At 41.2% G+C, this 13624-nt stretch overlaps 1 protein-coding gene across 3 annotated transcripts in view; it reads right to left on the reverse strand.

Annotated features, from left to right (window-relative positions):
• Positions 1–13624, reverse strand: part of CHD5 (chromodomain helicase DNA binding protein 5) — a 2140358-nt gene that overhangs the window by 171340 nt on the left and 1955394 nt on the right. For all 3 annotated transcript variants that reach the window (XM_044063016.1, XM_044063014.1, XM_044063013.1), the window contains exon 36: positions 8738–8904. In XM_044063016.1, coding sequence (XP_043918951.1) covers positions 8738–8904 — 167 coding nt within the window. The remainder of the gene's footprint in view (positions 1–8737; positions 8905–13624) is intronic.

The raw sequence follows: 13624 nt of genomic DNA on the forward strand, positions 1-13624 counted from the left end.
AGAGGATCTCCATAATGTCTCCGAACGAGACGTCCTCTGAAGGTGATCTGGGGGAACCCTCTCCTTCCTCCAAGTCTGTATCAGTGGTAATGGACTCAGGGGAGTCCAAGTGCCACCTCTTACACTTGCACTTACGAGGTTCCTCTACAGTGGGACTCTCTGGAGAGGATTCGTAAGCCTCTGGGGGTTCCCTGAGGGGAACAACCTGGGGTTGTTTTGGCACGGGCTGTCCCTGAGACAGGGTAATGGGAGCAGAGTCCAAAATCAGAGGGGTCTGGGTAGGATCCAAGTAGGTGAGCTGTGGTCTCAACCCCTGGGAGAAAACCCTTTCCACTGCCCTGAATGCAGATGGAGAGCACACCTCCATAGAATGTAAGGAAGAGGCTCTCCCCGGCACCGAAGCAGGGACCGGAGCCGACGGAGGGGTAGTCCGGGAACCGAGGATGCGATCCGAAAGAGAAAGAGCTCAACCCTCAGGCCCGATTCCCCGACCACGGCTCTGAGAGTCTCCTGGATCCAAGATCGCATCCGAGGAACTCAAGGTGACGGCCGGCGTTGAGGAAACGAGAACCATTGGCGCCGACCCCACAGCTCCGAAAGATCTTGGACCCGAGAGCCCCGAAGCGTTGAGTCGGATCGGGGAAGGAGCAATAGGGTGGAACATAGTTGAAAAAGGAGGACCCTCTCCAATGGTAGAGGGCCCTGGCAAGACCCCCATCTGAATCTGGTTCTGGATGAACCTCCTCATCAGCCTGTCCATATCCAGGTCGGAGACACTCCGAGTCGACCTGGAGGAAGCGACCGACTTGGGTCTGGGCCGGATCTGAAGGGAGTGCCTTGGCTCTGGTGAGAAACGAGGAGAGCGGAGCCGAGGAGAATGAGACCTGGGTGCCTTTGAAGAGGGGCTGGAGAAAGTCTCCCTGTACGGTGATCTTTTTCTGGGCCTGACCTCTCCTTGTGGCGCCTCTCCTTGTCCCTTCTGTCCCTGCCTCTCTGGGACAACTCCGATGAAGCAGGCTTGGCGGGAGGTTGAGTCCCTGCCTGCACAGTGTCACTGGCTGGGGAAGAAACCGAGGCAGACTCTAGGGCAGAAGCAGGTAGCAGACCCTTAGCCACAAGCTTAGCCCGGCGATCCTTCAAAGCCCTAGGGTTAAAGCCTGAACAAATGTTGCAAGATGCAGACAGATGGGCGACCCCTAAACCTAGAACACACAGAGTGTGGCCATCGGCTGGTGGGAGCTTGTGACCACACTCTGTGCACTTCTTAAACAGAACCTTAGGCTGTTCAGTCATAGTAGAAACAGAAAAAGCCCTAACGGCCCACTCACACACACACTCTTACAGGGATTGGGCCTAGGCGGGAAACCAGAAACACAAACACAAAACACTTATAATTAACTTTTTCTTTCTTTCTTTTTTTTTTAAACTAACACGATGATCGAATGCGAAGGGAGGAAAAAAAGGGAAAGGTATTCACACTCAACTAGCACAAAAAGACCAAAAAAACCTTACCACCTAGCTTAGAGCTCAGAGACCGCAATGCTGACTCATAGAGCGGCAAACAAGATCTGGGGATAGATAGGAGGAAGTGATGTAATATAGGTACGGGAGGGGCTTGGAGCTCGGAGCTGATGCTTGAAAAGTTTTGCCGAATCGGATCCGCATATCCATATGTGCAGAATGAATGAAATCAACTACTTCAGCTCGGATATTAGCTGCAAAGAAAGTTATCACAAGAAAATGTAAAACAAGGGACAGATACACAATGACATAGTCTAAACCAATTATGACAGAATGACAGAAACCAATGAGACAGAATTGACAAAAAATGGAATCAAGAAGGGTAGGTTATTGGTAAATAAATGGAATAGATGGGAGGAATATGTCATAAGTTCTAATTAGAATTTTGTTGGTAATGCTGGTAAAAAACTAAGAGTGAAAAAACAGACAGCATTTTAAATGTTAGTTTTGATTTAAGTTCAGTTGTACTTGATAGAGGACATAGTAAAAATATAGAGAAGGTACTGAACCATCTGTCAATGGACTGTGAAATAGTGCACCTTGCACAAGGATTGCACAAAACAAACCAGATCCATCATTCTTCCTTTACTTTAGAAGTTTGGTTTCTAACAGAAAAAGCCAAGTGTCATTGCTTCAAATAACAACAGATATTCCCATTCTACATTGAGAGTTCATATTCAAATATTATAAATATTTAGTCTTTCTTTAATCTTTTCTGTTATATGCCTTCTTTAGTTCCTTTACTAATACTGCCCCCCTCCCTTTTTCCCCTTCTAAGCTCATTCAAGCATATTACACAGCCTCAGAATTTGTATCTCTGGTCACTGTGTCCAAGCATAGGTTCATAGGTGTTTACTAGACTAACGACCACAGGGACCTTTTTAAGTGTAGCCATGCATCCCAAATCTCTGACAAGTTCTGATATCCTTGATAAGTGTAAGCATGAGCCTGGGAGATGAATCATTTACAGGTTACCTGTGTCCACTAGAGACATAGGTGCTAAACCAGGGATGAATTTCCAGTTTCCCACCCAATTGTCCAAGCTGCATTTGAATTGGGTTAGAGAGGAACTCTGTTCTCATGGATGGGGAGTCTGTTCCATAGATGGGGTAGTCTCTGGGATAAATACCAATCTCTCCAGCAGGTCCTATTTATATCACGGCAAGGTTTAAGTCTTTAGAATGGGTAATTGTGGTGCTGTTTATTTTGTGGATATGCAGGAGGTCCATCAGAGTGGAGTCTAACAATGCCCGGTATGACTGGCATATATCTCCCCTCAAAAGCCTGTAGGAGACAGAATACAGTGATAAAGCCTTGAGGCAGTCTGTATAGGAAATTTTACTTATGCCCTATGTTCTTTTAGTGAGGAACCTCTGTGAACATTCCAATTATTGGATATGCCTGGTTAGGTGCATACCAAAGGGGGCATTGTACTCAATGATAGGTTTGATGAATGCTGAATACAGTGGAACAATGACTTCCTTGGACTTAGATGCCATATCTTTGTTTATAAGTTGCACAACATAGAATGATTTCCTCACCACTGTAGACACATGATGGTCAAAGGCTAGATTACTATCTATGCGTGTCCCTAAGTCCCTGACTACTGGGTCAACTCTAAGGGGTGTGTTGTCAATACAATAGTTACCAGGGATGGATGACTTCCCCAAAGCATACTATTATGAATTTCTTGGCATTTAATTTTCGGCCATGGCTCTGACACCAGTTGTTTGTCTGTGTCAGCCCCTCCTAGAGAACATTTGTGTCAGTGTGAGATTCAATGGCAGCTCCTAATTTGCAATCACCTGCAAATTTAGTCAGCCAGAGACCACTGACATTGGCCTTGACTTCTGAGAAGTAAATGCCACAAAGAAGTGGTCCAAGGACTGATCCTTGAGGGACTCCACTTGTGACTGGCCTCTTTGTAGAGAAGGACTCCCCAATTCTAACTTCTTTGGCCCTATCTGTGAGCCAGTTGGCTATACACTGGTTTACATATGGGTTTGTACCTAACCTCTTGAGTTTGTCAAAAATGCCTCTGTGGGGTATTGTGTCAAATACCTTGGCCAGCTCAAGGTAGGCAGTGTGAACGAGTTTGCCCTCATTCATTACTTTGGTGACCTTCTCAAAGAAGTCCACCAGGTTGAGTAGGCATGATCTGCCGTTGACAAAACCAAACTGGGTTGGGTCCAGTGTCTGGAAGTTTACTATACCTCTATTGATCATCTCCATGATAATTCTTTCCATGGCTTTACACTGTTCGTTCTTCAGAGCCAAAAAGCTTTACACTGTTCATTCCTTAGAGCCAATAAACTGCTAGAGTCCAATAACAAATTTATCACTATTAATGTACACATTACTCATAAATTTGTATACCACCCCCCTAAGTTCATCACTAATACACCTAATCTCCTGGTATCCCACCAAACATAGATTGTGTTCCTTCAGTCAGTCCATAGCCAAGCCAAGAGTCACTCTCAATCATCATGGAGTCACATTTCTCCTTAGCTGCTGAAAGAATCTGGAATTCTCTACCATTAACACTGCAAACACTTTCTAACAGTATATTTATTCTTCAAATACTCGATAAAATATACCTTCATTCAACCTGGATCACTCAGTGCCTCCTTACTACTGACCCTTTGAAGCACACTTTAGTCTTATCCTCTCTACAAGCAAATACTAATGATTTATTGTTATTTATTCCTTTAATCTTCACTTCCTAATCTCTGTTGACATACAGCATTTTATCTTACCAGAACCATTACTGTATATAGTGTATAGCTTTTATTCTTGATGTAATAGGTAACATAATGATTCAATATGTTGTCTCCTAAAGAAATACTGCAACTCAGTCTGGTATCGATCATGGATGTTAACATAAATGGAATGGACAATATACGGCATTTATGTTAAGATGTAACTGGCAACATATCTTTGTTGTTGTATTCTGTGAAAGTGTACTTTACTACTTTCTGATTGTTGTAATGTGTTCAGTAGCTGACAATACATTAATTTCTCCAAGTCTTTTGGGTTTCTAGTACCATAACAGAAATGGCTCCCATTCCTAAGTCAAAGTGTGGTTAAGGTTCTTGAATTTAGTATTGTTTCTGTCTTTGATGTTAGCCAAAGTGCTCTTTATAGCACCAGCAATGTGCTCGTAACTTACTCGTTCTGTAATTTGTATGGACTTACATGTATCGGTAGCATACCTAAATATGACTAAATTTATTTTAAGAGACCTATTGCTTCTACTACTATTGGAGCTGTCGGGGTATCCTCCTTCTATCTTGCTCATATTTCTACCAGCAAATCCTGGTATTTTGTAACTTTGTGTCATTCTGTATCCAAGACACTGTAATCATTGAATGTAGCAATTTCATTGATCAATGCTACTTTTGTTTTCTTTTCACAACTATGTCTGGTTTTCTCACATCTGAACTGTTGGTAATAGGTGATTCCATGTGATATAGACTTCATCATTCTCTATAATGCTTTGTGGCTCATGTTTCCCATGCTTCTCAGCTCCTTCAAAATTGTAATGTTTAAACAATCGCCAGTACAATAGTCAGTCTTATAAGTTCATAGGTTCATAGGTGTGTACTAGGCCAACGGCCTTGGAGCATTTACAAGTCTAGCCCATAGAAGTGCCCTGGCATCATGCCACCATTAGTTCCTGGTGCCTCTATCAAGTAGAGCCACTGGAGTGATCCTAGGGGTGAACTTTCTATTTCCCATCCACTCATCAAGATTCCTCTTGAAAATAGCCAGTGAGGTGCTCTGCTTGACATGTATGGGAAGTCTATTCCGGAGCATGGGCAGTTTCTGGGTTATGGACTTGTCCCTCCAGCATGTTCTGTTGATTGTGATAATGAGACTGAGGTCCCTGAAGCATGTGGGATGGACAGATTGGGATTTCTTTAGGTGTAACATTTTTAACAGGGCTGGGTCAGACATGGCTTTCTAAGTCAAGCAGAGATCGCTGCTTAATAGATAATATGAGACACAGAAAAGCTGGAGTTTTTTGATTCAATGTAGGGCATGTGTTTAAGGCCTAGGATCCTCTTTGTGAGGTACTTTTGTGGCCTTTCTTGCCACATTATTATGCCTTTCAGTATACAAGCCCTGTGCCATTAGTGTATCACACCCAGCAACAAAATGTTTGTCTGTTTCCAGTTCTGTTTTACAGAACCTGCATCTGTCTGTTTCTCCCACATGTTCAATGGACTTTGTAAACCAATGTGTATGTAGTTGACTCTCCTGAGTTGCCAATATTAACCCTTCACTTTTTGGTTTAAATTTACCTCTCCTTAACCATTTACCGTCCTGATTGACATGAAGGTGTGCCAGGAGTGTTTTGTACTTGCTACTATATTTATGCCTTTTCTAAACTTATGCCTTCTCATCTTTCATCTGATCTTTCTCCTTATATTCTTTGTTTTTTTTTTTTTTTGGCATATTCAGTTTCTGCCTGATGTTTGTCTACTTCTGATGTGATATTCATTCCCTCCTGACACTGATATGCTTCTGCTAGACTAAGCAGGGAAGTCATCTTAGATCTGTTCTCCTCATATTTTAAAACTTTCACTAAGTTTGGATCTGGTGAGGTCAACAGATATTATGTATGCAGTTCCATGATTGCAGATCTATACATGTAATCAATTTTGAGGAGGCCCATACCCCCTTCAGAACAAGCAGTATATAACCTTGGTAGACAGTGATTTTTATATATCATTTCGATAAGCATGAAGCATTTTTCTTGTTTTCCTGTCCAACTGATCAAATGCCTTTTGGGGCCAATAACCTCAAAATTGTAAGTTAGAGCAGGAAGAGCAAATTGGTTTATGGCTTGGACTTTGTTCCTTGATGTCAGGGCTGTTTTCAGTATTAATTTTAGTCTTCTAAAATATTTCTCACTAAATTTTGTTTGCATTTGTTCATGTTTTATTGTTGATTATTCATCAATTCCCAATTATTTATACACTCCTTCCTGCTCAAGTTCCTTTATATCACACTCCTGTCCCAGACTGATATTTTCTTGGTGCTGCAGCTTTCCTGCTTTAAATGTTGCTTTTGCACATTTATCAAGACCAAATGACATTCTTGTATCATCTGACAATGCTTACAACTTACAGTTCTGCTTTCTGGTCCTCATCTGATGAACTATACAATTTTAAGTCACCCACAAAAAAGAAGATGAGATGTCTTTTCACTTGGTTGTTTTCTGAGACCCAAATGGGTAAGGGCAAGACAAAAGAGTAGTGGTGACAAAGGGTCACCCTGGAATATCCCTGGGATAATTACTTGTCCTTTATCATGGCTTAGCTGCAAAGTGGTTTGCACTGTTTTATGATCACTGTAATGTAATTGATCAGTTTATGGTGTATATTATACATCTGTAAGCAATCCTTTATCCATGAAGGTGGGATGCTGTCAAATGCTTTTTTTTGTAATCTATCCATGTCATACAGTTTACAATTTTCCACTATGACTTTATGACTTTATTTAGCAACAGATGTTCCTTTGTTCCACATGACTTTCTTTTCTTACCCTTTTGTTCTATTGCCATGACTGAGTTTTCTTCTAAATGACTATAAACTCTGTCCACATCAGTTCCAGTACATAGTTTATACATCCTTGGAAGGCAAGTTACTGGTCACTCTTAATGAGGAGTATTGTTAACCAGGTTGGTTTCTGTTTGGGATGTGCATATAAAGTAGTTTTAATTCTGCCAATACCTATGTATCACTGCATATGTGTATACAATTCTCTCTGTATACTGTAATGTATTTACAAAATTCTGTTCTCCATTGAAATGTGTCCTGCCCAGTCAAGCTAACGAGGTTAACAAATTAAATAAATAAAGGAAATAAACCGAATCCCCATCCTGAACATTTTGAATTTCAATCCAGCTTAGCCTTCACTTTAATTTATTCCACATTTCATTTGGCAGCCACCACAAATCCCTCGTTAGCCTCCTACCATCTGTATATTCCACTAAGCTACTTATTTTGGGCACAGTCCTTAAATTCATACTTCCCAGCTTTACTTCTAACTGCTAGTGCATTAGCTACATAAAATACATCCCACTGACTGCTTTGCTATCATTTCACTTCACTTTTATAATCTGATTTCATGTTTCTTCAAGTTTCAGTCTTTCTCCATATCTCTCTGCTGCTTTATGATCTGACTGTACAAGTCTTCAATATTTATTCAACTGGTTACAACCCCTAGTAGATATACATCTTTCTTTACCTAATGTTGACAAGTATACATCTGTTATTATTTTTCTACTAGCTTGTAGATGGTTTTACTTGCATTATTCTACTGCCAGACACTATTGTGCCTTCCTCGTTTACCTGGTTTTAACATCCATGTGATGGCTAAAAGGTATATAAAAGGATCACTTAATGTACTTGTAAACAAATGAATGAAAATATAAATAAATTAAGCAATTTAGGGAAACTTGTGGGAATGACATTTTTCATCCAGTCTTCTGCTGACTATCTAGTTCTCCCTCCCAAAAACTACACTTACCCATCTGTTCTCCGGTGAAACCCTATGGCTCATTCATTCTTTGGGAGAGATGTGCAATCAAACTGGAGGGAGGGCCATCATCCATGTAGAGGAATGGTGTTTAACTTTTAAGCTCTAACCCCACTGTGAATGCCTAACAAGCTGCTCAGGGCTGGACTTGCAATGGACATCATCAAAGGCATGTTATTTCCTTCTATGAGTGATATAAGCCATCAAAACTGCCCTGTCCCATTATCCCATTGAAGGCAGTACTCCTGTTTGATCTCTGGTCTCCATTGAGGAATATAACATATACATCACACGTCCCCTCCGAAGAGAGGCAAGCATGCTAAGATGCAGCTTTCCTCTCTTCCTCATTTCAGTGCCAAAAAGCACCTAAACATCTAAATGAACTCAGGTTATCTGGGATGTAGTGAGGGCTGTATCCCTTTTCTCCATCAGAACTAGCTACAACATCCTGGTATTATTAGTTTGGTATAGCAATGCTACAGAATCAGTCATTTCATATACATAAAATTGTTTTGCAAAACTGCATACAGTTTCACAGTGATATGCCAGAAACCGAGTTCATTTATTTTCCTGTTCTGAAGATGGAAAATTCCTTTATATTCATTCAGCTGTTGCATTTTTGAATCTGAACAAAAAATCATAAGTATAGCCTTTTAACTTAAGCACTTACCTGCTGAGGAGGAGGAGGATCAGTTCCCCGATTTGTGAGTCGACTTAAAATACTGCGTTCTGACATCTGTAGGCGGGCAGCAACAGGTGGTATTCGAGATAACATGGATGGTAACCGCGTTACATCTGCTTTCATATCACTCAGCAGTTCTTCCAGCTGGTTTAAAACTGTCAAAAATACAGAACATGCAGTCACTCACAGTAAAAACTGAAGCAGATGCTAATTTTTACCACTGGCTGGCTTCTTTGAAAATACCATATTATTGCCCCTAAAGTACTTTTTACAGTTCTCAGACTTTTTAATTGCTTGTGCTTTCCTTCTAATTACTAAATGAACCATTAATAAAACGTACCCTGTTGTGGTGAAAATTCAGGTGTTAGAAATGTGGAAATTTATGCTGTATCTGAGGTATCTGCCCTCTCTAAAACCAATGCTGGTTCTAACAATACCAATTATTGCATTTTATCTCTTTCTCACATTTGTTCCAGTGACAAATCTTATCTGATAAACTTCAGTGTATAACATAGGCATCCATTTTCCAGGTGCTGGCAGTCTGTTAGTGTCACAATCAGAAAGCAAATGCTGTAGCAAGGGTGGAGCAAAGGGTGGATCTTCCAGATGTAAGATGTTGGGGGTGTGACTGGCATTGTAGAATAGCAGAATTAGTATTTGTTTAAGCTTAAATAACAATCAGACAGTGTTTGTACATTAGGAATTGTATCAAGGAGCTAGTACAGATCTTTGCTACAGCGTAACAAAGGTGTTTGATGCATTTTACCAAAAAGCTATTATGCATTCACATAATAGCTCTTTGCTTAGTCTTCTTCTTCTTTCAGCTTTTCCCGGTTAGGGGTTGCCACCGTGGATCACCTGTCCACTCATAATTGGCAGTGGAGTTTTACGGTGTCGAGTTGCCAGCCCGGCTCCCAACCTTCCACAGAAGGCACACACATGCACACTCTCACACCTAGGGCCAATTTAGAGTGTGGGAGGAAACCGGAGCACCCAGAGGAAACCCAAGCGACCACAGGGTGGACATGCAGACTCTGCACAGATGGCACCCCAGCCGAGGATCGAACCGGAGGACCTCCTGCTGTGAGGTGGCAATGCTAACCACTGCACTACCGTATGGAGTCTTTTTTTAACAATTACATTATAGCAACAATATTGATACAGTAAAATGCTGTTTACTTAGCATGGGGATGTTTTTGTCCTCAACTATGAGGATTTCCTGAACTTCAGACTGAGGTGGCAAATGGGCAAATGGGGGCATTACACAGGATACCACCTGACCTTGTTACAGCTCCGCAAAAAACATCATCTTTCTTCAAGGATACAGTTGAGCATTATGCTCAGTTTTGTTCAGTTAACTGCAGGTCTTATTTCTTTATTAGCAGAAGTACATCCCAATGTAAAATATCCTGCACCTTGTGCATAGGAACTCTTGACAGTAGCTGGAAATAGCTGTTATACATATCTGGCACTACGTGAACTTATCTTTGGTTTTTCCTCCATGCTTCAAAGGTGTTAGTTCCTCATTTATATTTCCCATCCGGCGTAGCTCCTCAGTCAAATTTTCACAGTCATTCAAGAGTTGAAAATCATAAAAAAACTATTTTCCCTCCTCTCAGATGATTACTTAACACCCTATTCAAAGTAAACTTTAGTAAGACACTCTTCATGCCAGTAAATCTTAGAATGAAAAGTATTTCCTCAGTTAGCCAAAACATCCATCCCTTCATCCTCATGGATCTTCCCAGCAGTTCAGTATAGTTGTGTAACTGGAACTTACCATAACACTAAATGTTCTAACTGATCAATGTTGCTGTAGTCCAAGCTCATTGGGTTACATCCTACCAAAGATATGTTGAGAACAGCAGAAGAAACAGCAGGTGACAGCCATTATGAATTGTCTGCTTTGACTCGGATTGCCCTTTATTTTACCTTCACAGGAAATAATAGGGGATTCACCTTCCTGAAAGACTTTATTATGTCCAAGTAGTATCTGAGCTGCCTATCTGTATCCAGACTAAGTCGGATTCTTCCTCTCTTATTGTAAGGTTCTGGAAAGAATACAGGAACTATAATAGGTTGGATAAAGGTAACCTCTGAAACCACTGAGACATGATAGAAGGATTTGTTCTCAAGAAACCCTGTGAATATGGAAAAAAGGTACAGTTGACTCACCACAGGAGCCCTACTCTTCTTGAAGAAGTCACTGCAAAGAGAAATACAGATTTCCAAATAGTAACCTATCCCCCCAACTACCAGTTTCCATAGGAGTTCACCAAGGGTCCATCCTGGGACCCCTACTCTTCTCTATTTTCACCAATAATCTAGCCTCAGCCACAACACATGGCACACTCATACAATACGCAGATGACTCAACCATCATCTGCACAGCCCACTCCCTACCAGAACTGCAAAAAGATTGAAACTTGGTTATCCGATGCCCAACTAATACTTAACCCAAACAAAACAAAATTACTAATCTTCCAACCCACCAAACTTACCCTAGACAGCTCTCACTTTAACATCACAGCAAAAGACAACACCACCATCCATCCTACAGAACACACCAAATTACTAGGAGTAGAAATAGACAATAAACTGAACTTTGACATTCACATTTCCATGACCATTAAAAAAGTGCACAAAAAACTAGAAGCATTATATAGAAATCAGCAACTACTTACCAAAGCAGCTAAAATTTCAGTAGCAAATTCTCATCTTATCTCTACCCTACTCTATGCCTCTCCAATATTTACTAATCTTAGACAATGCAATCTAAATAAGCTCGAAACCTGCTACAACAAAATCGCCAAATTTGCCACAGGGGCTTCCTACCGTACTCACCACTGTCTCTCACTAGCAGAACTGGGCTGGCTAGAGCTCCCCCACCTCCTTCAATGGTACCAACTCACACTTGCCCTCAAACTAATAAACCAGCCACTAAAAGTCCCATCCCTCCAGAATCTACTCCAACCCTACATAACCATGAGACCACTAAGATCCAGCCACAAAAACCTCCTACAGGTCACAAGAGCCATTAACTCTGCTGGAGAAGCATTATTCTCCTGCACTATAGCCAAACTCTGGAACTCCCTCCCATCCCCAATTACCTCTGTAACGTCTTGCACCCACTTTAAATCCTTACTAAAATCACACTTCAAAACTTGCCAGATATGCCCTTGCAACCCCCCCTCTAATACCATTCACTCCCCCCACCCACTACCTCTCTCAGTCCCCTATCAACAACCTACTCTTAGCAAGCTTGGCTACTCATGTTCCCAGCTACCTACCACATAATACTAACTTCTTGTACCAACAACTGCTAATGGCTGTTATGTACCTCAAAAACAGATTGTATCAATTGTTCACTGATGAATCTCAACTACATTTTAACCATGTTTAGTATATGTCACCATATTTTAAAATTGTACTATGCTCTACAGCTGTTTTACATCTGTTTTCTTCTTGTCTTGCGTCCTTAACTGGACTAATGTCTATATTTAAATGCTATGATTTTTAACTGTATAATGCAAATACTTAATGTGGAGCTTTTCTCCCCGGGCCTCCGCTGAAAACGGACCTGTGTCCAGTCGGACTCTCCCGGTCAACAAATGTAAATAAAATAAATAAATAAATAAAATAAATAGCCCAATGAGCTGGTTCAAAAGGAACAAATCTCAGTTTATAAGTTTTCCAATTAACAACCTCAAAATAGCCAGATGAGCTGGTTCAAAAGAATATGTATCAAGTTTTAAACACAAAGTTAAAATCCCAAGCAGGAGTTGCTGGTTTTCTAGGCATACAAAAAAGTAAAACCCCTTTCAAAAACTGCTTGAGTTGAAAACATGTAGAAGGGTAGGTAGGGTGCGATCTGAGGGAAGACAAGCTGAAATGAACAAAGGATAAAAAATACAGTTGTGTACACTTACCATAAATGTAGATGTTAGAGTGTATTCACTGCTGCAGTCATCACATTTGGGTTATCTGCTTGGAGTAGCCCTCAGTCGGCCTGATTATCAAAGTCTTGGATCCTGCGTCGGTTGCTGTCTCATCTTCCATGATGTCAGGTAGTCAGGGGTATAAAGCATGCAGCCAATGCCATTACATCAGTTTTTCTTGCCCCAGATATCAGGTGCCCCCCTAATGGGAAGCAATTAAATATAAATATACAAGGTTACACCTCCAACAAAAAAGCAAATACACCAAAAAAGCTTTTAAGCATAGTAAAGGAGATATATAGGAGGATAGCCAAAAGAAGTCAGGGGGCTGGAGGGAAGGTAACCAGGACTGCAACAGTGAATACACTCGAACATCTATATTTATGGTAAGTGCACACAACTGTACTATGTTATTCGTGTTTCACTGTTGCAGTCATCACATTTGGGTAGATTCCCAAAGCTATGGATGGAAGGAGGAATTTAGATAGCATTAGGACAGGCTATAAGGCCCTGTAAGACTGCAAAGACGGCAAAGCCAGCTCTGGATTTAGAAAAAATTGGTAAATGGTAATGCTTGGTGAAAGTATGTACAGAATGCCAGGTAACAGCTTCTAGGATGTCCCTGGTAGGTACACCTCTGAGAAAGGATGTAGTGGTAGATGCAGCCCTGGTTGAATGGGGTCTAATCCCCCGTGGGATAGGTTTTCCATGGTGCTTATAGCAGAAATGAATGCAATGGCCTGTCCATTTAGAAATGGTTTGCTCTGAAATAGCCTTCCCCTCTGCCCCTGCAGCAAATGCCACCAGCAGTTGTTCAGATTTCCTTTGAGGTTTAGTCCTGTCCAAGTAAAATCTAAGTTGTCTGTGCACATCTAAGGAATGCAGTATCCATTCCCCTTTGTTCTGTGGATTAGAAAAGAAGGTTTGCAAATGAATG

The sequence above is a fragment of the Protopterus annectens genome, chromosome 2.part1 (genome assembly GCF_019279795.1).
Source record: "Protopterus annectens isolate FY-2018-M chromosome 2.part1, PAN1.0, whole genome shotgun sequence".
Lineage (NCBI taxonomy): Eukaryota > Metazoa > Chordata > Ceratodontiformes > Protopteridae > Protopterus > Protopterus annectens.